Here is a 26,948-nt window from a genome sequence, read left to right as displayed (position 1 = left end):
GAAAAAGAATCATCATGGTAGACTGCAAAAATCAATGTACTGCACCCTCATTTATTAGTCTGATCAGGAACACTGCTCTGCACTGCTGATTGTATGACCACTTATTCTGAGTTTGAACTGTTATTTCTCAATAAACTATTTGTAACTCAACACTCCTGATCAAATCTTGCACTTCTTTGTTAAGCATCATCTGTCACCCATCTACATATTCCACCAGTCTGTCTTGTCCTTTTCAAGTTCATCATTTTCTCACAGTTCACTGTCCTTTAAAAGTTTCCTATCACCTGCAAGTTTTGAACTTATGCCATACCCTCCAAGGTGAGTCACTGGTACCTACAGGCTGATTACCACACAAAACCAAGAGCTATTTAAAAACTCGGTACTTTTTGCAACACTTTTAATTCAGTAAATTTTTAAAAAAACTTGTCTGCGCAATCCAGATAGACACTGCATTGAACTGATTTGACGGCCGATGTTTTATCAGCTTTGCATACTGCTTTATCCACGCTGCAAGCAACTCTTGACTATATCTGACCTGGCTTAACCCAAAATCTAAGGAAATTCCAAAATCTGGCATGGCTTCAACCCCACCCATTCCATACCTGTATCAAACAAGGTAATGGTCCTAGCACCAATCCCTGGAAAACACCATTCTATAACTTTCCCCAGACAAAAGCTACCTGTATTGCACATACTGTTTCCTGTCAGTCAATTTAATTCATGCTGCTACTATCTCTTTTGTAACATGCACTTCAACTGTGTTGTTAAGACTACTATGAGACATGCATATCAAAAGTTGTTTGCAAGCCCACGTACATCAAGGGGATCAGTAAGCTCAGCTGATTAGATTAGATTCCCTACAGTGTGGAAACAGGCCCTTTGGCCCAACCAGTCCACACCAACCCTCTGAAGAGTAATCCACCCAAACCCACTTCCCTCTGACTAATGCACCTATCACGATGGGCAATTTAGAATGGCAATTCACCTGACCTGCACATCTTTGTGACTGTGGGAGGAAACTGGAGCACCTGGAGGAAACCCACGCAGACAAAGGAAGAATGTGCAAACTCCACACAGACAGTCGTCTGAGGCTGGAATCGAACCTGGGACCCTAGTGCTGTGAGGCACCAGTGCGAATCACTGAGCCACTGTGCCACCCCAATGCCAAAGGTGGTGACTGAATGACTGGTTAATGCCACAGAGTAGACAATGGAAGTTCAATTCCTGCTGATGTCACCATGAAGATGATCTGCCTTCCCAACCTCGTTCTTCACCTGAGGCATGGTGATCCTCAGGTTAAACCCACCGCAGGTATCCCTCTTTAATAAGAGAGCAGCTCTCTGGGTCTATGGTGACTTTACCTTATGCCACGTCTCACACATTAGCTTCAACAATCCTCTTTTGTTCCCTCATCTGAAAACTCTGTCAAATTGGTTTAAAAAGGAAGTTTGAGCATATGAGGTGATGCTTTAACCCCTTTGATAGCCTGAGAGTCAAAGAAAGAAAGAAAGACTCATCACGGCAGACTGCAACATGAAACTGTTCCACCCCCTTATTCATTTGGCCGATCAGGGACACTGCTGTCACTGTTCTGCACTGTCAACAATCTGGCTTGAACAATTATATGCTAATTCTCCTTAATGCAGTCACACTTGTCCGAGTCACTGATAATTTTGTCTGGGATGATTGTTTCGAAAAACATTCCCAGCACAGAGGTTAAACTGAATGACCACGGGTGGGGGATTTATCCTGATACATTATGAACGCCTTCAGGCTCCACCTTTGCATATAATGAGGATTGGAAGGTTATGTCACTTAATGGTAGATAGGGAGGCCAGAGATACAGGAAAGCTTAAGACCCTCCCTGTTGGCATGTATACAGGTACTACCAAAAGCTGCCATCAAGGGATTCTACCTCTGCATAGTGATGGACTGGCAGCTTTCTCGGTTTTCCTTCATTTAATGTTTTAAAGATGTTAGTGACAGCACGGCTCCATATATAATAATATACAACAGTATCCTATCTTCTATTGCCCCTTATTTTCCTCTCAAGCTGCAAAGTCTTCAAGCTTCGTGGGTCTCCCTGTTGGCCTTATTCATTTCAATAAAGGGGATCACCCCCATGTAAATCCCAAACAGGGACCATGGGAAACAGAAGCTCAGATTATTTCCAGTTGCCCTAGGAGGAAAATTTCAGTCCTGTCTCTCTATTATCATCTGGGTATAAACTTACTGTACATCCAAAAATTCTTGAATCTTTACAATTCAAACTCTTCAGGATTGTATCCATTATTCTGCCTCTCCTTACTCCTTCCACCACTTCATAATTCAATATTAGTAGGTAGTGTACTCAGAACCAGGAATAGCAATTGAGAGATAGATAGGTTAACATAACATACAAAACAATTGTATTCTGCTGTGTATAGGACTGAAGGGGTTCATGCGGCGGAGTACCGTTTTGTTATGTCTCACAGTCGATATGCCTTTAAGAGAAACGCTCATGAAATCATCACCCTAACATAGCATTAGCATTGTACGTGAAATGAGGAGAGAAAGATCACTTATTCCACCTGAACTGATCATATAAAGTATGGCATGCTACTGAAACACACTGTTCTTTGTAACTTCATTTTTTAATTTGACATCAGACACTTGTGTCTATGAATATGATATTTGTATATAATGTTTGTTAGATTCTTTAATATCACAACATCCACACAAACTTTCTCATATTATGGGAGATACCTGAAAGAACAGTGTTTATGTTAAGATATACGGTTCTGACGAAGGGTGTCTCGACCCAAAATGTTAATTCTGATTTCTCTTCACAGATACTGCCAGACCTGCTGAGCTTTTCCAGCAATTTCTGTTTTTGTTTCTGATTTTCAGCATCTGCAGTTCTTTTGATTTTTATTAGGCAAGATATCCTACTGGATGCAAAACTCACATTGTGCTTAGTACCCATGGACATGGCCATTTATAAAGAAGACTCCAATAGTGACAAATAGTTGGAAAAGTAATTGAAGACCAACTGGAGAACAGCTTTGGACATCAAAGAATTCAGACGATCATCAGCATCAATGTCTGTGAGTACAAATGGCCATTCAGATTTTTAGTTAGAGCATTTCCCAGTAAAAAGACAGATATAATTACTTTTCAGTTTTTTCAAGACGAACTAAATATCTCAGGTGGTCTTATTGCAAAATAACAAAGTTGTACTTAGAAGTATGTACAAAACTATACATTACTTACCTGTATTGAAGTAATGTGTACACTACGTCTCCCTCCCTATCTTTAAACTAGAAAGGAAGATGGATCCAATTCTTTTAATAAAATTAAATGGTGCTTAAAGCACTACTCCAAAGGGCTTCAGGCTGTCTTTTTCTGCATTAAGAAGGCTTACTTGTGTCCACACCTCAGTGGGATCCTCATTTTCTTTTTCCAAATTGGCGTGAAAATAAAAACCTCTGATGTCATCACTCCTTATTTGGTGTGAAAGTCACCTACAAACAGAAGCTGCTACTACTGCCTACAAATTTTCAAGGAGCAGTCTTAAATTGATCAGGGCCACTGGACTTATAAACCTAAGAATAAAGAACAGGAGTAGGCCATTCAGCACATCAAGTCAGGTTTGCCATTTAATAAGACAATGGATAACCGGATTGTAACCACTAATCTACATTCCCTGTTTACCCCGATAACATTTCACCCCCTTGCTTATCAAGAAGCTACCCATCTATGCCTTAAAAGATTCCAAGATTTTGATTCCACTGTCTTTTCAGGAAGAGAGCTCCAAAGACTAAGGACCTTCTGTGAGGAAACAAAAACTTTTGACATATCTGTTCTAAATAAGTGGTCTCTGATTTTTAAACAATAACACCTAATTCTAGATTCTCCCATAACAGGAAATGTCCTTTCCACATCTAACCTGTTATGACCCCTCAAGATCTTATATGTTTCAATAAAGTCACCTCATGCTCTTCCAAATATTAACAGATAAAAGCCTGGTGAGTCCAACCTTTGTTCATGACTCAATTTGCCCATTTTAGGGCTTAACTTAATAAACATTACCTGAACTTTTTCCAATAATTGTACATCCTTCCTTAAATAAGGAGACCAGGTAAAGTGTGCAGTACACCAAATGTGGTTCCATATGAAGTATACCTTCTTCTTTTGTATTCAATTCCCCTTGCAATAGATGATAATATTCTATTAGCTTTCCAGATTACTTGCTTTACCTGTGAAGTGGGAGATGGCATGGGGCAGGGTGACACTCGACACACGGACACACAAAATGGCCGCTAAGCCGTAAGTTGGCAACTTAACACACAAGATGGCCACTGGACCACAATATGGAGAGAGACAGCAGAACAAACACAGATACTGCCTGGTGCCACTAGAATGCCAGCACAATGTCCTCACAACCTAGTTGATCAGTTTGAGGCGGGTGGGGAAAAGAACACACGAGTTGCGGATACTGCCTGTTGAAGTGTCTCAGTCCAGCCAATACTTTGATAGAAATGCTAACAGTTTGATACAGACTCAATACAGTAATAATAGCCAGGGCTTCAGTAATCATCCCTTTCTACGTGGGTCAGTGAGTCCTGTTTGACTAGAATACATTTTTGCTGAGCATTATGAAATAACTGCTTAAATTTCTTCCACTGCTCATCCAGTGACATTTCTACTACCTTATTTTCCCCAATATATACTTCCGATAACCTTCTTCATAGCTCTAATTGTCCTTAAAAGATAATAGTTTTACACCCTAGTTGCTCTCCTTCAAACTCAATTTGAAACTCCATGTTGTGATTGCTACCTCTGCAACAATCCTGAACTATAAGGTCTCTTATTAATATTATTACACATTACTAATCAGCAGTCAACGTGGTTGTCTGATTCCAGACCTTCAAATTTCAGAATATCATAGCTTACTGCTGTGAAAAAAGAATGTGGTTTGTCTTCTGCCCCAGAAGCATACTGTTTGAACGAAATACAGCTTTATATTTATGAAGGAGCTCTGATAGAAAAGAGGCAAAAAAGTGGCAATCTGTGAAAAATTGACAATCCACAGAAAATCTGACCCAACGTATTTTGTTAGCCACAAAATACTTTCTTTTTACCTACCTAGACCAAAGCAGGCCTTATGGTTTCAAACAGCAAACCTTCATCATTACGAGCAGCAAACTATACTAAGAAGTGAACTAGCATATTCCTAGAACCCGTACATGAAACTTCTACGGATTTGGAGATGTCAATGTTGGACTGGGGTGTGTACAAATTTAAAAATCACACAACACCAGGTTATAGTCCAACAGGCTAAGATAAAAGGTAGGGAGGAGGAACTTGGGGGAGAGGCGTTGGAAATGCGATAGGTGGAAGGAGGTTAAGGTGAGGGTGATAGGCCGGAGTGGGGGTGGGGGCGGTGAGGTCAGGAAGAAGATTGCAGGTTAGGAAGGCGGTGCTGTGTTTGAGGGTTTGGACTGAGACAAGGTGGGGGGAGGGGAAATGAGGAAACTGGAAAAATCTGAGTTCATCCCTTGTGGTTGGAGGGTTCCTAGGCGGAAGATGAGGCGCTCTTCCTCCAGCCATCGTGTTGCTATGGTCTGGTAATGGAGGAATCCAAGGACCTGCATGTTCTTGGTGGAGTGGGAGGGAGAGTTAAAGTGTTGAGCCACGGGGTGGTTGGGTTGGTTGGTGCGGGTGTCCCAGAGGTGTTCCCTGAAACGTTCCGCAAGTAGACAGCCTGTCTCCCCAATATAGAGGAGGCCACATTGGGTGCAGTGGATGCAGTAAATGATGTGTGTGGAGGTGCAGGTGAATTTGTGGCAGATATGGAAGGATCCCTTGGGGCCTTGGAGGGAAGTAAGTGGGGAGGTGTGGGTGCAAGTTTTGCATTTCTTGCGGTTGCAGGGGAAGGTGCTGGGAGTGGAGGTTGGGTTGGTGGGGGGTGTGGACCTGACATGGGAGTCACGGAGGGAGTGGTATTTTCGGAACGCTGATAGGGAAGGGGAGGGAAATATATCCCTGGTGGTGGAGTCCGTTTGGAGGTGGCGGAAATTACGACGGACGATATGATGTTTATGGAGGTTGGTGGGGTGGTAGGTGAGGATCAGTGGGGTTCTGTCCTGGTGGTGATTGGAGGGGCGGGATCAAGGGCGGAGGAGCAGGAAGTGGAGGAGATGCGGTAGAGAGCATAATCGATCACGTCTGGGGGGCAATTGCGTTTTTGAAGAAGGAGGCCATCTGGGTTGTTCGGTATTGGAACTGGTCCTCCTGGGTGCCTCATAGTCCCACAACCCTGCACCGCCCGTTTCTACCTCCTGCCCAAAATCCACAAACCTGACTGTCCCAGCCGACCCATTGTCTCAGCCTGCTCCTGCTCCACCGAACTCATCTCTGCATACCTCGACATGGTCCTGTTCCCCTTAGTCGAAGAACTCCCTACCTACGTTCGGACACCAGCCACGCCCTCCACCTCCTCCATGATTTTTGCTTCCCCGGTCCCTAACACCTTATCTTCACCATGGACATCCAGTCCCTGTACACCTCCATCCCCCATCACGAAAGACTCAAAGCCCTCCGCTTCTTCCTTTCCCGTCGTACCAACCAGTATCCTTCCACTGACACCCTCCTTCAACTGACTGAACTGGTCCTCACTCTGAACAACTTCTCTTTCCAATCCTCCCACTTCCTCCAAACCAAAGTAGTAGCCATGGGCACCCGCATGGGCCCCAGCTATGCCTGCCTCTTCGTGAGATATGTGGAATAGTCCATCTTCCGCAGCTACACTGGCACCACCCCCCATCAATACATCGATGACTGTATTGGCGCTGCTTCGTGCTCACACGAGGAGGTTGAACAGTTCATCCATTTTAGCAACACCTTCCACCATGACCTCAAATTTACCTGAACCATCTCAGACTCCTCCCTCCCCTTCCTAGACCTCTCCATTTCTGTCTCAGGCGACCGAATCAACACGGACATTTATTATAAACCAACTGACTCCCACAGCTACCTAGACTACACTTCCTCCCACCCTGCCCACTGTAAAAACGCCATCCCATATTCCCAATTCCTTCGTCTCCGCCGCCGCATCTGCTCCCAGGAGGACCAGAACAACCCAGATGGCCTCCTTCTTCAAAGACCGCAATTTCCCCCAGATGTGATCGACGATGCTCTCCACCACATCTCCTCCACTTCCCGCTCTTCCGCCCTAGAGCCCCACCCCTCCAATCGCCAGCAGGACAGAACCCTACCAACCCACCAACCTCCATATACATCATATCATCCGTCGTCATTTCCGCCACCTCCAAACGGACTCCACCACCAGGGATATATTTCCCTCCCCTGCCTATCAGCGTTCCGAAAATACCACTCCCTCCGTGACTCCCTTGTCAGGTCCACACCCCCCACCAACCCAACCTCCACTCCCGGCACCTTCCCCTGCAACCGCAAGAAATGCAAAACTTGTGCCCACACCTCCCCCCTTACTTCCCTCTAAGGCCCCAAGGGATCCTTCCATGTCTGCCACAAATTCACCTGCATCTCCACACACATCATTTTCTGCATCTGCTGCACCCGATGTGGCCTCCTCTATATTGGGGAGATAGGCCGCCTATTTGCGGAACGTTTCAGGGAACACCTCTGGGACACCTGGACCAACCAACCCAACCACCCCGTGGCTCAACACTTCAACTCCCCCTCCCACTCCACCGAGGACATGCAGGTCCTTGGACTCCTCCATCGCCAGACCATAGCAACACGACGGCTGGAGGAAGAGCTCCTTGTCTTCCGCCTAGGAACCCTCCAACCACAAGGGATGAACTCAGACTTCTCCAGTTTCCTCATTTCCCCTCCCCCACCTTGTCTCAGTCCCAACCCTTGAACTCAGCACCACCTTCCTAACCTGCAATCATCTTCCTGACCTCTCCGCCCCCACCCCCACTCCGGCCTATCACCCTCACCTTGACCTCCTTCCACCTATCGCATTTCCAACGCCCCTCCCCCAAGTCCCTCCTCCCTACCTTTTATCTTAGCCTGCTGGACACACGTTCCTCATTCCTGAAGACGGGTTCATGCCCGAAACGTCGATTCCACTGCTCCTTGGATGCTGCCTGACCTGCTGCGCTTTTCCAGCAACACATTTTCAGCTCTGACCTCCAGCATCTGCAGTCTTCACTTTCTCCTAGTGTCCAACAGGATACAACCACCTGATGAAGGAGCAGCGCTCGGAAAGCTAGTGCTTCCAAATAAACCTGTTGGCCTGTAACCTGGCGTTGTGTGATTTCTGACTTTTGAAACTTCTAAGGCAGTCTTGCACAAAACCACGCAGTGCGCTGCTTGATTGTATTATTGCCCATCAAAATTACTTGCCGCGCCGCTGGCAACATCAGACGAATACTTAAATCGGTTGGGGGGGGGGGGGGACGTGGTTCGGGAAATATAACGTAAATACGTGCAGAAAGCGTGCGCCTCCTTTTCTTCCGTTAAACGCGCGTTGGGGAGCGAAGAAGGTTCACGTTTCGCCGCGGAACCTTCGCGCGGCGGCCGCTGGATTCCACCCGGAGCGTTGACGGCTCGAGGACCGGGTGGAAGTGCTGCTCCGAGGAAGAGGGGTGTGGGGGGGGGGTGGGGAAGAGGGTCACCAGCAGTCGGATCTCGCACGCCCGCTCCGACCTCACCTCGCCACTTCGTCCGTCGGCGGCGAGTCCCTGTCACAGCCCCGCGGGGAGGGGTGTCGTGGAGCACGGGCCTCCCCCACATGGCGGCGGTCTCAGGCCCGGCGAGCGACAGCGAGGACCAGGCTGAGGGCGCCGGGCGCGCGCTGGGGGCCGAGTTCGAGCGCGCGGTGGCGCGCGTGCAGACGCTCGCGCATGCGGCCGGCCGCGAGACGCTCCTCTACCTGTACAGCCGATTCAAACAGGTGAGGCGGGGTGGGGGGGCGCATGCGCACACCGACAACAACTGCTATCAGCAGCAACAACAACTTCACTTTCACTTTAAATTTCTTTTTCAAGATGTGGAGGTGCCAGTGGGGTGTACAATGTTAAAAATCACACGACACCAGGTTATAGTCCAACAGGTTTATTTGGAGGCACTGGCTTTCAGAGCGCTGCTCCTTCATCTCCACAGCCACAATTTAAGGATAAATACTGCAATTTATCTACACAAATAATTCATATTACTAGTTTAAATGTTATGAATAATTAAATGGATAAATGTTAATCAGACAAGTTAGTTCATTAGGTAAATACTGGTTAGCTGAATGATTGGTTGTTCATTAGACACGTTTTGTGGTAAATTGAATAAGTGCTAGAGTTATGGATAAATGCCATACCGAATTATACAGATGACTGTGTGAAGAAATAATGCTGTGGAATGCTATTGATAAACATTGGACAACTGGATCAGTGGTTACAGCTTATTATGTCAATTGGTGTGAGCCTTGACTTGGTGGTATTACTTTGACCACTAAGTTAGCTGATTATTGGTTTGAACCCAACTCCAGAGTTTGATTTGGAGGTGCTGGTGTTGGACTGGGGTGTACAAAGTTAAAAATTACACAACACCAGGTTATAGTCCAACAGGTTTATTTGGTCACAACCACCTGATGACGGAGCAGCACTCCGAAATCTAGTGCTTTCAAATAAACCTGTTGGACTATAACCCGGTGTTGTGTGATTTTTAACTTTGTCCACCCCAGTCCAACACCAACACCTCCACATCAGGATGATTATAAACAAACCACAGAAATATAATAGAAGAATTTAAGTTCCAGGTCTAGATGTAAACTCAGGATTGAGTATAAATGTCAATCCCATATTTGTTGATGAACATCAGTAGAAACTCATCTGTACTAATGTGATACTTGGTGAAAGATTTGGTTTAACACTACTCAGATGGTTTGTAGATTCACAAGTAGTTACTTTAAAGTGGTTGACTGAAAAGTGATGTGGAGGTTCCAGTGTTGGACTGGGGTGGACAAAGTTGTACCAAAAGCTTATACCTCCAAACAAACTGTTGGACGATAACCTGGTGTTGTGTGGTTTTTAATTTACTAAGAAGTTACAGTTTAAATACAGCACTTAATTGGGTTAGAAAGTCCAGATGTACTACTAGTGACAGATAAGAAGTTTGATTGTTTCGGAATTCAATGGTGGCCTGGTTTCTTTTGTAACTGGCAATAATTGCTTCCATTCTTTTATCTTTTATGCGTTTTTCTTAGAGACTGCTTGTTTGCACACTTTGACTTGATGGCCACCCATCCACAAAAATTAATCAGTCAGTTTCATCTTCCCACATGATTGTCTAGTTTCCGAAGAGCAAGTATCAAAGATAAGAGAATTGTGGCATTTTGTAATGTTGCTAAACCAGCAATCCAGAGGCCTGGACTAACAATAGGAAATTAGTTCAAATTCCTCCTCTTCCACTACTGGTGGAATTTAAATTCAATGAATTAATCAATCTGGATTAATGTCCACAAACCTACCAGTTTGTTGTAAAAACCTACCTGTTTCACTAATGTTCCTCAGAGAAGAAAATCTAATTCGTACCCTGCCTACATCTGACTCCTGACTTACAACAATTAGTTGTCACTTGACTGTTCTCTGAAATGGCCTAGTAAACCACCCAGTTTTATGAGGAATGATCAGCAATATGGGCTTTGTTATTGATGCTCTTACCTTGTAAGCAAATAAAATTAAGTCTCTTGACACTTCAATTCCAGCCCCTACCCAAGAGGCAACTCTTTTGCTTATCATTCTTTCCAAGTCATCTTGTAAGCCTTATGCATGATTTGTTCAGATATTGGCATATTACTTTATTAGCTCTGAAATGTCCTATACAAAGCCTTTATCGAGAATTAGGTCATAGAATCATTGAGATGTACAGCATGGAAATAGACCCTTCGGTCCAACTCGTCCACGCCGACCAGATATCACAACCCAGTCTAGTCCCACCTGCCAGCACCTGGCCCATATCCCTCCAAACCCTTCCTCTTCATATACCCATCCAAATGCCATTTAAATGTTGCAATTGTACTAGCCTCCACCACTTCCTCTGGCAGCTCATTCCATACACGTACTACCCTCTGAGTGAAAAAGTTGCCCCTTGGGTCTCTTTTATATCTTTCCCCTCTCACCCTAAACCTGATCTGGACTTAGCCACCCCAGGGAAGATATTTTGTACAGTATCCTATTCATGCCCTCAGCCTCTGAAGCTCCAGGGAAAATAGCCCCAGCCTATTACAATGGCCTCCTGCTGGTCCCTCTCCCCCTTGAGAACATTCTGCGCCCTCTCTGAGACTTCCTTGATGCTGACATCCGGTAAGCAACACACCATTCTGATTTTCCGCTGCTGGCCACAGAAACCTCTATCTGTACCTCACACTAGAGAATCCCCTAACACAGGGTTTAGATCAGAGTGGTGCTGGAAAAGCACAGCAGGTCAGGCAGCATCCGAGGAGCAGGAAAATTGACGTTTCGGGCAAAAGCCCTTCATCAGGAATAGATGCCTAGTCCCCTTACACAGTCGATCTCTTGGAACTCGATGTAGCCCTCATCGCATTGGAGCTCAATACCAGTCTCAATACCAGAAACTTGACTGTGCTATGTTCCCCTGAGAATCTATCACCCCCTACATTTTTCAAAACAGCATACTTATTTGAACTGGGGATAGCCACATAAGACTCCTGCACTACCTGCCTACGTCTCTTACCTTTCCTAGAATAAACCCATCTATGTGACTGTATCTGCGACTTTTCTCTCTTCCTATACCTGCCATTCATCACATCCCCTTGGCATTGTAAATTCCTCATTGCCTCTAACTGTCTGTCCATACGATCCATTCAATCTGATAAGATTCACAAACAATGGCATTTATTGCAGATATAATCCTCAGTAGCACATGAACTCTCCCTAAACTCCCACATCTAACAAGAAGAGCATATCATTCTACTGAAGGCCATTTTTGCTTCTTTCAATCCACAGACCCAGAAAATAGCTGTCTTATTCCTCTACAAAACACTGCTCCAAGTTAAATTAATACTTATGGCGTATATTTTTAAGTTTAATCAAGAGTCATATGAGCTATGCTGTCCTTTCTTTGTGTCAACTTTGGCTGCTAATAGCATCTTTCTTATTAAGGGAGAGCTTGAGAAAGAGTGCTGTTTTTAAAATCATTAATTTCTTCAGATCTCATAAAGTCATTAGAGACCTATTTCCATCATGGCTGTAAATCTGTATCTGGCTTAAAATTGTAGGTGTCAGCATCATTTCTTGAGAATTGTATGCAATACTGGGTATTAACCAATTTGATTCTCTCTGTATATTACAACACAGTGTGGAAGGTCAAAGTGATGGAAATAAATCTGTGACCATATGGAGAGTAGTACTGCAGGTGAAATAATAAATATAAACGTGATTATAATAATTTATGGTATTAAAGTTAGGGCTGAAATTACAATCACTGTAGAGACAGATAACCTTTTAGATATCAATTTTCTCACAACTAATGGGAAAAATCACCGCTACTTAATGTTTTTAGCTTTCTAATGTAAAAAGTACAAACTATGATCAGTAACAACTAAACGTTGATTAGTAGTTGCCCACTTTAGAATGGCAGAAAAGGTAGTTTCCATATTAGCTAGCTAATGTCACTCCCAGCTTTCCCTCTAACTTTCTTTCTGACTGCGTGGGTCTCCGAGTCTGTCTACAGCAATAACTTCTCCAACTGGAAGTCAATGCTGTGATTGGTGCTGAAGCTGATTGCTTTGCCTGGAACCTTGCATGCAATTTAAGATGGAATGTTGATCACTTGTAAACTTTACGCTACACTTGGATTTTTGAGGTGATCGATGAATTTTGCAGGACAATAAGAAGCCATTTCACCTTTTTAGCTGGTCCTTTGAAAGAGCTATTCAATTAGTCTCACTGTGGCAAACAGGCTGTTAAGTCTTTGCTGAGTTAGCTGATCTGTGTGATTACGTTTGGTTCTCTTGGCTTGAAGCAGTGAAAATTGGCTATTTGCTCACCTGAGCATAGTCCAATCACTCATGTTGGAAATATACATGTCCAGGCTCAGCTATGAGACTCTCTCTGCTCAATAGACTGCCAGCGGTTCACACCTGAGTAATAGCCTTGTACTGTCCCATCACCAAAATTGTGTGCAAGTAATGAAGCAGGAGGCTAAGAGAAAGTGGCTGAGTCCGAAAAGAACATGTGATTTTGCCTAGGAATGTCACCCTTGTGAAGACATGACAGTTCTAAGTTAGGCAATGTTATTGTTTTATATGCTTACTCACATTGGTGATAACCTGGGTTACTGTGTGATCATGTGATGTTGAATGCTATCACTCAGAAGAATGTGACAAAGGGGCTACAGTGAGGACATTATAGAACTGCTTTGTAATTTTGTTGATTTTTAATGTTCTCCCTTGAGTGGTATAAATTTTGTCGTCGGAAGAGTAGTCCTGCTCCCTGCCGTTGAATGATTTTAAGCTCCACAGTGATCAGACAATATTTGTGATACATTACATAAATTTATTACATTCAGAGAAAGACTAAAGTGATGAACCAATCATAAGGGCTCTGTTGACTCCGGGCTCTTCAAAGCCAAGGATTTAAAGATGTGCTTTCTAAACAATTAATTTGTTTTATTCATAGATGTAGTCTTCACCTCAAAGTAGGTTTGTGAAATCTACCATCAATTGATTTCAAAACCTGCTTTTGAGCCCAATTATTTGAAATCAGATGGAATTCTCTTCTATTTCTCACTGTGAATGGTCCAAATGGATTAAAACTTCAGTGAGGTTTGTGTTAATTGACTTGTTTTTGCTGCACCTAATGGTTGTTTCAGCTATTATTCCTATACTTTGTCTTTTTAGGCCAAATTTGGGAAATGCAATGTCCCAAAGCCAGGATTCTTTGACTTTGAAGGCAAACAGAAATGGTAAGTGGCTTAAAAAGAATGACATTTAAAATAAGTATTAAATATGATATATATATATTAGAGAGGGTAAGAAATATAGATGAGCTAAAATTAAAACAAGGTGACAAACACTCCAGAAGGAGAGAGGAACAGAGTTAACATTTTGAGTCGATTATGCCTCGTCTTATGTAAGAGCATTCTCTCATACTTGGTTTATCATTAGCCTTGAGTATTTAATCAATACATCCAATGTAGCACAAATATTCCTTTGTCCCTGTGGAGCTTACAATTATTCAACTGGAGGAATAAAAAATACATTTCCTTTTGCACAATTTATTCCTCTACCAGTTCTAAAGAGTCATCATCAACTTGGATCCGTAACTTGTTTCCCTCTCTGCAGATTCAAGTATTGTGGAGCTTTTCCAGCAATTTAGTTTTATTTCACATTTCCATAATCACAGTATTTAGCTTTTATTTATATAAAATGATGTGTTGGAATCCAGTCAGAGATTTGGATAAAACCATAAAAGCAAGGTTCTAGTGGAATGATAAGCCTCAAGGTTCAGAACTGCCTTTCATTCTAACTTGATTTAAGTTTTATTTTTAAGGCACATATTTTCTCTTATATGTGAAGATGTGAAAATGTTCATTTTCTTCCCTATTATTTGGAAGTTTATTATTGTGCTTAATCACTGCTGAACCATCAAACACTGGTCACTTGACTTGTAACTGTTCATTCATTGAAGGAGTGGGGTGAGGGTTGCCATCTGTAAATTTGCATCCTACCCTAAGTGACTGCACACCTTGGAAGGGGTGGGGGTCAAACTTTAGAGAGGAACAGAAGTTGTGCCACGCAGTACTTTTGATGAGGCAAGCCAAATTTGAACATTCCTTTAAATATCTTCAACTTAAATCGTTTCATGTTTACTCACAGGGAAGCATGGAAGGCAGTGGGTGATATGACTGCACAGCAGGCTATGCAAGAATATATTGCAGCTGTAAAGAAATTGGACCCAGAGTGGAACCCTCAGGTAGTGTTAATGAAAACATCTAAATTTCCAAGTTGTTTGATTGGATATGACCATATTTTTCATGATTTAATGCTTTTCTTCTTTCTCGATCATTTCTTCACTACTTTCTCACTTCTTCGATCCTGTGCAATATTTTGTCACTGTTTACTTGGATCTCTCACATTTTTTAACTTAAGCTTCTTTCTATAGATGAAAAATGTAAATGTCTGCTTGACAATGTGAAATGTTCATAGAATTGTCATTTATATTTAAAAAGTTAGGATTAAAAACAAAAATATGTACTGTAAATTAATTTTTGGGAACTTAATAGGTTTAAAGGAACTTGTTAAAGACTCTGCCTCAAAATTAGGGGTTTCATACCTGTATATTACACATGAGCATCCAGTATAGTATCCAGGTCAATGTCTCCTCCTGTAACCATTGTAAGCCATTCAGCCCTTGAATTCAACAGAAACACAAGAGTCCTCAAGGATACAAATATCATTGCAGGTTCCAGGTACCTGGTGCAGACTTCCAAGATGTAATATTGATGATCTAACATATTGATGGAATGAAACCTTTCTATTGGTGAATTCAGTTATGTTATAATATAGCCTTCTCCACTGACTAGTGTACATCTGTCACGCCCTGCAGCTGCGGGGATGTCAGCCAAGCTGGCAAAAGCTGCTGCGTAGGATTTAACAGTGATGTAGTTGTGAAAAAGTGTGTGATCTTCATCTTCGTCGCATCAAGGTCCGATGAAGTGGTGTGATCTGTCACAAATTGTATTGCTAATAACCTTGGTGTATTTCTGGCTCAGGGACTGACAGATCCCACCCAGTCTCCAATGGCTCCTTGAACCTCATTACAATCACGATAGCAAATTACTGTCTCCAATCCCCAGCATTTAGGTTCCAACTTGCAGCTGACGCCAGGTCTGATCACGACCCATTCCCATGACTAAACTTTGACAGACAGTCCCAGCTGATGACTGACTGACCAGACACCCTAACTGATCAGTATGCAGCTTGTTGACAAACATACCATGATATACCTGCAGAACTGATCGTGGCCCATTCCTGACTGTGTCCATCCCAACAGGGTGACTGACCCACACCAGAGCCCTTGGACTGAGATGGGATAATGCCCTTGACTAATTGTACTGGGAAGCCTTGACTGACAAGCTCCTTTGACTTGACTGAGGACTACTCTCCTTAGATTTTGAGACATGGCCATTTGGTTGAAGCATATGCAGTGTGTGTTCCATATAGGCTGATGTCACATGCTATAGGTGTGAGATATTTGCACTTCATTGTAAGGTAATGACATTTTCTCTTGGTGGTCATTATGAGACACTTATATGGTACAAACATTATTTGTCATTTATCCGTCCAAGCCTTAGATCTTACTGTCTTTGGAAATGAATTGCTTCACTGTCTGGGGAGACACAAATGACACTGAACCATGCACATTCATCATTGAATATTCTCCTTCTTGACATTGTGATGGAGCATCTTTTGCAATGATGTCCTAAGACTGAGATGATTGTTCTCCAACAACCGCAACTATCTTTGTTTTGGCTTGGTATGACTTCAGCCAGTGGAGAATGTTACCCCTAATTCACATTAAATCCAGTTGTTCCAGGGTTTCTTGATGACTTGATACCAGTCATTATGGGAGTTGATTTCATCTCACCTCTAGAGTTCAGAACTCTATCTGTTTTTGGACTTGGGATGTAATGAGATCAGGAGTTATGTGGTCCTGGTGCAACTCAAATTAAATAGAACATAGAACATATAGAAAAATACAGCGCAGTACAGGCCCTTCGGCCCTCGATGTTGCGCTGATCCAAGCCCACCTAACCTACACTAGCCCACTTTCCTCCATATGCCTATCCAATGCCCGTTTAAACGCCCATAAAGAGGGAGAGTCCACCACTGCTACTGGCAGGGCATTCCATGAACTCACGACTCGCTGAGTAAAGAATCTACCCCCAACATCTGTCCTATACCTACCATCCCTAAATTTAAAGCTATGCCCCCTCGTAATATCTGACTCCATACGTGGAAAAAGGTTCTCATGGTCAACCCTATCTAAACCCCTAATCATCTTGTACACCTCTATCAAGTCACCCCTAACCCTTCTTTCCTCCAATGAAAACAGCTCCAAGTGCCTAAGCCTTTCCTCATACGATCTTCCTACCATAACCAGGCAATATCCTGGTAAACCTCCTCTGCACCCATTCCAGTGCCTCCACATCCTTCCGATAGTATGGCGACCAAAACTGCACACAATACTTCAGATGCGGCCGCACCAGAGTCTTATACAACTGCAACATGACCTCAGGACTCCGGAACTCAATTCCTCTACCAATAAAAGCCAGTACACCATATGCCTTCTTCACAGCACTATTTACCTGGGTGGCAACTTTCAGAGATCTGTGTACATGGATACCAAGATCCCTCTGCTCATCCACACTACCAAGTATCCGACCATTAGCCCAGTACTCCATCTTCTTGTTACTCTTACCAAAGTGAATCACTTCACACTTAGCGACATTGAACGCCATTTGCCACCTATCTGCGCAGCTCTGCAGCTTATCTATATCCCGCTGTAACCTGCCACATCCTTCCTCACTGTCAACAACTCCACCGATTTTCGTATCATCCGCAAACTAGCTCACCCAACCTTCTAGCCCCTCCTCCAGGTCATTTATAAAAATGACAAACAGCAATGGTCCCAAAACAGATCCTTGCAGAATACCGCTGGTAACTGCACTCCAAGATGAACCTTTACCATCAACTACTACCCTCTGTCTTCTTCCAGCCAGCCAATCCCTAATCCAAACCTCCAACTCCCCCTCAATGCCATACCTCCGTATTTTTTGCAGTAGCCTACCATGGGGAACCTTATCAAACGCCTTACTAAAATCCATATACACCACATCAACCGCTTTACCCTCGTCCACCTCCTTAGTCACCTTCTCAAAGAATTCAGTAAGGTTTGTGAGGCACGACCGGCCCTTCACAAAACCATGCTGACTATCCTTGATCACATTATTCCTATCCAGATGTTCATAAATCCTATCCCTTACAATTCTCTCTAAGACTTTGTCCACAACAGAGGTAAGACTCACTGGCCTATAGTTACTAGGGTTATCCCTACTCCCCTTCTTGAACAAGGGAACCACGTTTGCTATCCTCCAGTCTTCCGGCACTATTCCTGTAGACAATAAAAATCAAGGCCAATGGCTCTGCAATCTCCTCCCTTGCTTCCCAGAGAATCCTCGGATAAATGCCATCAGGCCCAGGGGACTTAGCTACATTCACCCTTTCCAGAATTTCCAACACCTCTTCCCTACATATCTCAAAGCCATCCATTCTAATTAATTGTGACTCAATATTCACATCAGCAACAATGTCCTGTTCCTGAGTCACAAATGTCAGTGAGCAGGTTATTTTTGCCTAAGTGCTGCTTCATAGCACTGCTAATGACCCCTTCAATTAGCTATCATTATTGAATAAACTGGTAGACAGTATTTAGTGACTTCAACTGTTTCTTGACATCGCATAGAGTGAATTGAACTGGATAAAGACTAGCTCTGTGAGGCTGAGGCCTCAGGAAGATGTCAGGATTGAGCATCCACTCAACGCATGATTAAAGATGGAAATAAATGCTTCAGTACTGATTTGCTGAACATTGTGGGCCATTGTGTATGGGCATATTTGAGAAGACTTCTCTTGTTAATCATTTAATTATCTAGCAGCATTCATGACCGGAGTCTTCATTTGCTGGGATAATTGCAGCTTCAACAACAGTTAAGCAGCCTACTGAATTGGCATTCCAATCACTACTTAATTCCTTCACCATTGGCATAGTGTGGCAGCAGTATTTATCAACCATAGGTACACTGCAGCAACTTGCCAATATTTATGGAACATGTGACCTCTAATACACTGAAGAGTATGAGTGGAATGTAGGAAAATGCAAGCTGTGATGTTATTTCTGGACTATTCAGTTGATTGAATGAAGCAAGATGAGTCTAATAATCAATTGGGTGCTCAGTAACATTAGTTTCAAATTGTGCCATTTCTTTCTGCCTAAGTGTAATGATTTATCTATTTCATCTATCTGGCTGTCTATAAATAACATTGAAGCCTGTTGACTGATGGATAATTCACTCTCAGAATTAATTTGTAAACTGAGTTTAAGTTTTAAATGAATTTATTTTTATTTGAGCTGCCCTTTTCCATCTTCTGTAAGAGCTTGATTAGAAACTTTTTCGTTTGTGTGAATTTAGTATTCCTCCAGATTGTACAACACCAGGTTATAGTCCAACAGGTTTAATTGGAAGCACACTAACTTTCGGAGCGACGCTCCTTCATCAGGTGATTGTCAGGTGAAGGAGCGTCGCTCCAAAAGCTAGTGTGCTTCCAATTAAAGCTGTTGGACTATAACCTGGTGTTGTGTGATTTTTAACTTTGTACACCCCAGTCCAACACTGGCATCCAACATGGGCGGCACGGTGGCACAGTGGTTAGCACTGCTGCCTCATAGCGCCTGAGACCCGGGTTCAATTCCCGACTCAGGCGACTGTCTGTGTGGAGTTTGCACATTCTCCCCGTGTCAGCGTGGGTTTTCTCCGGGTACTCCGGTTTCCTCCCACAGTCCAAAGATGTGCGGGTCAGGTGAATTGGCCATGCTAAATTGCCCATAGTGTTAGGTAAGGGGTAAATGTAGGGGTATGGGTGGGTTTCGCTTCGGCGGGTCGGTGTGGACTTGTTGCGCCGAAGGGCCTGTTTCCACACTGTAAATCTAATCTCTAAATCATGTCTCCAGATTGTACATGTAGCTAACTGCATTTTGCTGTTCTGGGCACAAGGTGGCAGTGTTGGATTATAGTCATTGAATATGGGCGTTGCTTTCCAGCTAGTTTGCCTTTTACTTTTTTCAAAACCCCTTTTCTCTGTTGGTTATGTCTAATACACAAAGCTAAAGATAAGCATTGGAATTAATTTACCTTGAGTTACTTAAATTTTCTAACATATTCAAATACAATGTTTCAGATACAACATAATAAACTTGCATTTACTAAAGCAGTAGAAAGGATTGTTGGTAAATAACAGTTTAAAACTGCCAAATTGGATTGTTATTAACATTTGTGAACAAAAATATTTTACTGAATAACTTTAGGATCTTGACTGACAGCTACTTCAACTCCTTTCCAATTCTGCATGTTTGAGAATCATTGGAATTTAAAAAAATAGAATCCCCACAGTGTGGAAACAGGCCATTCAGCCCAACAAGTCCACACCGACACTGCGAAGAACATCCCACCTAGACCCATCCCCTACTTTATCCCTGCATTTCCCATGGCTAACGCACCTAACATACACATCCCTGAACACTAACATGGCCAATCGACCTAACATACACAACTTTGGACTGTTGGAGAACACCAGAGTACCCATTGAAAACCCACACAGACACGGGAAGAATGTACAGATTCCACTCCAGCTGTTGCGTGAGGGCTGGAATGGAACCTGGGTTCCTAGTGCTGTGATGCAGCAGTGCTAACCACTGTGCCACAGTATTGGCCTGAATCAATTTTACTGATAATTTCTTGCTGAGGGATTAAATGAATTCATGGCCATGAGCAATAAATGCAGCATGTTGTTAGAGAACTTGGGTATAACAGTGGATCCTCACTGTAGTGTCTGGGTATAAAACTAATCCAAACAAATGGATTGCCATGAATATTTTCTCTCACTTGCTCAAGCTCTCACTCTGTTTTCCCCTCTTTTTGGCACTTTTAATTTTCTATTCTTTATTAATTGAGTTGATGGCAATCTGAATCCATTTACTACTCGGAGCTGATTCTCTAGTGCTTATTTGGTAATATTACTGAGGCTACAGAGATGTCTGATGTTAGAGATAAAAAAGGATTCATTATGAGGCCTTGATACTGGCAGCTGGTATCCAAAACTCGGCATGTACTCTTCCAATTTGTTACCTTGATACGTTTCATAATATTCATATAAATGGCCTGGGGGGTGCGGGCGGGGGGGGGGGGCGGGGGGGGGGGGGGGGGGGGGGGTGTGGAGGAGGTGAGCAGCCACAGTAAATATTTAGCTCCATTGGCTACGTTTGTCATTTGCCCCATTAGCATTAACCTGCGGAAGTGGGCGGCACAGTGGTTAGCACTGCTGCCTCACAGCGCCAGAGACCCGAGTTCAATTCCTGCCTCAGTCTACTGACTGTGTAGAGTTTGCACATTCTCCCTGTGTCTGCGTGGGTTTCCTCCGGGTGCTCCGGTTTCCTCCCACTGTCCAAAAATGTGCAAGTTAGGTGAATTGGCCATGCTAAATTGCCCGTATTGTTAGGTGAAGGGGTAAAATGTAGGGAATGGATCTGGGTGGGTTGCACTTCGGCGGGTTGGTGTGGACTTGTTGGGCCAAAGGGCCTGTTTCCACACTGTAAGTAATCTAATCTAATCTAATGTAAAGTGCTGAGTGAAGCCCATTTATTGGATTGATGCAATACAACATGCATTATCCACCATCTATGCGGTCAGTGTTGAGTTTCCCTTTGTCCAAATTACTGAAACACACATCTTATGGGATGCCTATTCATTGATTGACGGGGTCCTAATTTCAGAATTTTGTTTTCCACAGTCAAGATGTAGCCATCCTCACTGTTGAGTCCTAAGATTAAACTTTTTTATAAAATCCTCTATTTTGGCATATTCTTGTTTGACAGGATACTTAAACAAGGACATGAAAACTATACATTGCGATGTCTGTTTCATGCTTTCTGATGATCTACATGTCACCCTAGATATCAGTTGTTACTAATGCTGACAACCATTGTAATTTGTGACTTTTGACTCCTTGTCTGATCCCGAATGACCTTGACAAGTTGGACACGTAAAAGAAGTGTTCTCTTGTGGGTCGTGGGGTGGGTCACTTTTACCATAAGGTGTCATCCTTTCAAGACACAGGTGAGGTGAAATTTTTCCACCCAGGGAGATGTGCAACTTTGAAATTCTCTCTCTAGAGGTGGTGGAAGCAGTGGCATTGATTATTTTTAAGACCGAGTTGGATAGATTTTTGTAAGACAAATCAGTGTTTACCTAGGATAAATGGGAATGTGGAACTCAACACAACAGATCAACTATGATCTTATTGAATGATAGAGCAGGCTCTAGGGCTTGAATGGCTTACTTATATTCTGTATGTTTATCTGCCTATGAAGAACCTTTGCAAAGACTTTTAATGTGAGAGAGACATGTCATCCCATCAGTTGGATTTCGATTCAAGTCCAGGAAACACTCTATTTATGACTGCATTTTTATATTGGAGCTTTTTCTTTTAAATCAGTTTTCATCCAGAAAAAATCTCAGTATTTCAGCCTTTGATCAGAGTTGAAAAACTAGGAATCACTTGTTGAGGGCAAAGTGGAATGCTGCAGAAAGGAAGATCAAAAATTGATGGATTTCAGAGTGGCTGCAGATGAGCTACAGAAGATGTGTAAGTAAGGCACAAGACAGAGTGTGTGGCATACCATATAGATTTCAGCAGATTTCCTGGTAGGAGTACTTACAAGCAGTAGCAGTTGGTTAGGTGATGGCCTAATGGTACTATTGCTCGACAATTAATCCAGTGAGCTGGTAATGTTCTGAGAACCCAGGTTCGATATCCTGCCACGTCAATTGGTGAAATTTGAATTCATTAACAATTGGGAATGTAAAGTCTCATGACGACCTGGAAACCATTGCCAGTTGTCGGAAAAAAAAACAACTGGTTCACTAAAGTCCCTTAGGGAAGAGACCTGCAATCCGTTGATGTCCTTTGGGAAGGAATCTACAGTCCTTACCTTGTCTGGCTTACATGCAATTCCAGGTCCACAGCAATATAATTGACTCTTCATTTCCATCTGGGCAATTAGGGATGGGCAATAAATGCTGGCCTGGCCAGCCACACCAGCATTCCTTGAATAAATAAAAAAACAGATATGCCATATTGACACCAAGAGTAATAGCTTGATTTTTCGGTGTTTGAATGGAAGCTCTTTTCTGTGATGTTTGCCAATTTCTGAAGATTTTGATTAATTAGTTTAATTATCAAGGAACAGGCAAAGTTATTTTGAATTCATGGGTTTTGTATCTGCTAAAGTTTACACAGTTATCAGGTATAATACGATCTCTGCTACTAAATTCTTGTTCTGGGAGTGGGTATACATCCAGAATAATAGATTTTTCAATTCATTGAAAGGAATGTATTTTTACTATGTTTTGACTTGTCAAAAACTAGATGAGGGAATCTAGATGTTGAAATTGAGAGCACCCTGATTCATGAAAGTGCACCTGTACTAAGTAGTATTGAATTCTTTGACTGTAGCAGGACATTTCAGATTTCCAGGGAATGACTTTAATCCTGATGTATTGACTTGAAAATTGTTCTCCCTGCAATTTACCTGGAAATTTATCCCATTCATTTTTTGGACAAAGGAGTTGTTCTGGGCTTATTAAACCACTTCCATTTGATAATTGCAGGTTTGTGAATCTTGTAAGGAAACAACACATAGTGGGCATAATGCCTTACATTCATACAAGATTGATACTTACCAATGCCATAATTGCACTAGTAATTGCAGCTATAAAGCTTTTTAATACAAGTGGAAGGTTTCAATTTTTAAATGTCCTTCCTAAGAAAAGAACTTTGGTTTCAGGCAGTCTATTGAATTCTGTCAGGCCAGGTCTATTTTTGACTGGGTAGGTCTGATCCTCTGTAACGATGGTTGATATCATTGATTGCTTGTTGTTAACAGGTGCATGAATCCTGACAAAAGACTAGATTTATGAGCAATTGATTACAAGATACAGTTACTTAATTCTCAGGTTTCCTGTAGGTATTAAATTCCAGCTTGCATAATGAGGACTGGATTTTCTAGTTTCAGAAGTATTGTGGATATCATTTTAATAGAGTCATAAACCTCATGGAGTCTTTCTTAATGTACTCTGCAAAGAAGATAGCTTTATAATAACGACCAGTGCATGATGCATACAATTTATGTTTCTCAAATATAAATCAATTTGTCAAACAAACAGGTTATTCATCTCCAGGAGTCCAGTGTCATCTACAAGAACAGATAAAAGGGCAAGGCTCTGTTGGTCCTTAGCAAAGTCATTGTAATGTAGAAGGTTTACATTGTGTAGTCTCTTTATCTAGGAATTACAGTAAAATGTCACACAACATATGTTACCTTTCTAGGGCCATAAAGTAGTTCTGCATTTACTATTGATAAATACTTTTGAGTCACTTCTTATGTTAGTATGGTTGAGAGCAGCTGATTGATTAAAAAGTTAATCAAGTGAAGGCCTTCGATCTTCTGACAATTTTGTGGTAAGAAATAGTTAAGTCAAAAGAAAAATGGGGATGGTGCATTGCTCCATTTGAGTGACCCTAGGTGTGAATTTGGTACTGAAATACCGCCTGTGTTACATGTATGCATTCTGGCATGCCTCTTAACACATACCATCTTTGTGAATGGATTAAAAGTTTTCTCAGTTGCTATTTAGAGAGGCTCCTATAAACTAACAGATAATTGAAAGGCCCCGAGCTTGTGGTTTATAGGTATAGTACAGTAATAATGTGATCATCAAAATGTAGAATTGAAGAAATGAAGAAAAGCTAATAGAGTTTGACTATTTCTGTAATTTAGTTGCTCTGTGCTTTGGATGGTAGAATTTATTAACTGCTACTGATCAGACAAGTGTCGCTTATGTACATACAGTGGAAGGAAATATGTGAAGCTGCTGTTCTGATTACCATAAGACTATAAGAAACGAGAACAGGAGTAGGCTATTCGGCCCTGAGAGCTTGCTCCACTATTCAATAGGATCATGACTGATATTCCTCACACCCACTTTTCTGTCCTTTCCTCAAACCCTCGATTCCTTCACTGATGAAGACTCTATCAACTTTAGCTGTAAATATACAAGGGGACATAGCCCATACACCTCTCTATGGCAAAGAATTCCAAAGACACTCAAACCTCTGAGTGAAGAAATTCCTTCTCATCTCAGTCTTACATTGGCATCTCTTCATTCTCAGACTATGTCCTCTAGTCCAAGACTCTTTCACATTCTCTTATTTACCCTGTTAAGCCCCTTAAGAATTCTACATGTTTCAATGTGATCACCTCATTCTTCTAAACTCTGGTGATAGAGTCTCAAACTGTTTAATCCATAGAATCTCAACAGTGTGGAAGCAGGCCATTTGGCCCAATAGGTCCACACTAACCCTCTGAACAGCATCCCACCCAGACAAGTGACTGAGGTGTCAGTGGGAAGAAGCACTTTGGGGCCAGCGACCATAATTCTGTTAGTTTTAAAATACTGATGAAAAAGGATAGACCAGATCTAAAAGTTAAAGTTCTAAGTAGGAGGAAGGCCGATTTTGACGGTATTAGGCAGGAACTTTCAAAAGTTGATGGAGCGGATGTTCACAGATAAAGGGGCAACTGGAAAATGGGAAGCCTTCAAAAATAAAATAACTAAAGTGCAGAGACGGTATTTTCCTTTAGGGTGGAAGGAAAGTCTGGTAGGTATAGAGATGCTGGATGACTAGGTTTGATCAAGAAAAAGAAGGAGGCATATGCCCAGTATAGACAGGACTGATCAAATGAATCCATAAAAGATTATAAAGGCAGTAGGAGTATACTTAAGAGGGAAATCAGGAGGGCAAAAAGGGGACATGAGATAACTTTGGCAAATAGAGTTAAGGAGAATCCAAAGGGAATTTATAAACACTATAAGGACAAAAGGGGAATGAAGGAGAGAATAGGGCCCCTCAAAGATCAACAAGGTAGCCTATATACTGCAAGAGATGGTGGAGATACAAAATGAGTATTTTGCATCAGTATTACTTTGGAAAAGGACATGGAAGATATAGACTGTAGAGAAATAGATGGTGATATCTTGAAAATGTCCGTGTTATAGAGGAGGAGGTCTGGATGTCTTAAAACACAGAAGGGGGAATAAATGCCCAGGACCTGATCAGGTGTACCCTAGGACTCTGGGAAGCTATGGAAGTGATTGTTGGGCCCCTTGTTGTGACCTTGGAATGCAGGTTCATAGTTCCTTGAACATGGTGTCGCAGGGAGATAGGGCAGTGAAGAAAGCATATGGTATGCTTTCCTTTATTGGTCAGATAGTCACCGGTGAGGTCCCAGAAGACTGGAGGTTGGCTAACACGGTGTCACTATTTAAGAAATGTGGTAAAGAAAAGTCAGGAACTACAGATAGGTGAATCTGAGCTTATTGTTGGAGGGAACCCTGATTTACATGTATTTGGAAAGACAAGGACTGATTGGAGCAGTCAACGTGGCTTTGTGCATGGGAAATCATGTTGCATTAACTTGATTGAGTTTTTGAGTAAGCAATGAAGAGGATTGATGAGGGCAGAGTGGTTGAAATGATTTATATGGATTTCAGTAAGGCTTTTGACAAGGTTCCTCGTGGTAGACTGATTAACAAGGTTAGATCACATGGAATACAGGGAGAACTAGCCATCTGGATACAGAACTGGCTCAAAGATAGAAGACAGGGAGTGGTGCTGGAGAGTTGCGTTTCAGATTGGAGGCCTGTGACCAGTGGTGTGCCACAAGGATTGGTGCTGGGTCCACTGTTTTTCGTCATTTTATATAAATGACTTGGATGTAAACATAGGAGGTATAGTCAGTATGTTTGAAGATGACACTAAAATTGGAGGTGGACTGGACAGTGAAGAAGTTTACCTCCGAGTACAAGAGGACCTTGATCAGATGGACCATTGGGCTGTGGAGTGGCAGATGGAGTTTAATTTAGATAAATATGAGGAGCTGCATTTTGGAAAGACAAAACAAGACAGAATGTACACATTTAATGATAAGGTCCAGGGGAGTTTTGCTGAGTAAAGAGACCTTGGAGTGCAGGTTCATAGTTCCTTGAAAGTGGAGAAGCAGGGA

At 42.5% G+C, this 26,948-nt stretch overlaps 1 protein-coding gene across 3 annotated transcripts in view; it reads left to right on the top strand.

Annotated features, from left to right (window-relative positions):
- Positions 1-8,494: 8,494 nt before the first annotated feature.
- Positions 8,495-26,948, top strand: part of acbd6 (acyl-CoA binding domain containing 6) — a 189,408-nt gene continuing 170,954 nt past the window's right edge. For all 3 annotated transcript variants that reach the window (XM_060829668.1, XM_060829670.1, XM_060829669.1), the window contains exons 1-3: positions 8,495-8,926; positions 13,886-13,950; positions 14,864-14,960. In XM_060829668.1, the coding sequence (XP_060685651.1) occupies positions 8,765-8,926; positions 13,886-13,950; positions 14,864-14,960 (324 nt within the window). In that variant the 5' untranslated portion in view covers positions 8,495-8,764. The remainder of the gene's footprint in view (positions 8,927-13,885; positions 13,951-14,863; positions 14,961-26,948) is intronic.

Source organism: Hemiscyllium ocellatum, chromosome 9 (genome assembly GCF_020745735.1).
Source record: "Hemiscyllium ocellatum isolate sHemOce1 chromosome 9, sHemOce1.pat.X.cur, whole genome shotgun sequence".
Classification (NCBI taxonomy): Eukaryota; Metazoa; Chordata; class Chondrichthyes; order Orectolobiformes; family Hemiscylliidae; genus Hemiscyllium; species Hemiscyllium ocellatum.
The sequence above is the reverse complement of the archived record's forward strand: the minus strand, read 5'-3'. Positions and strand labels throughout refer to the sequence as shown.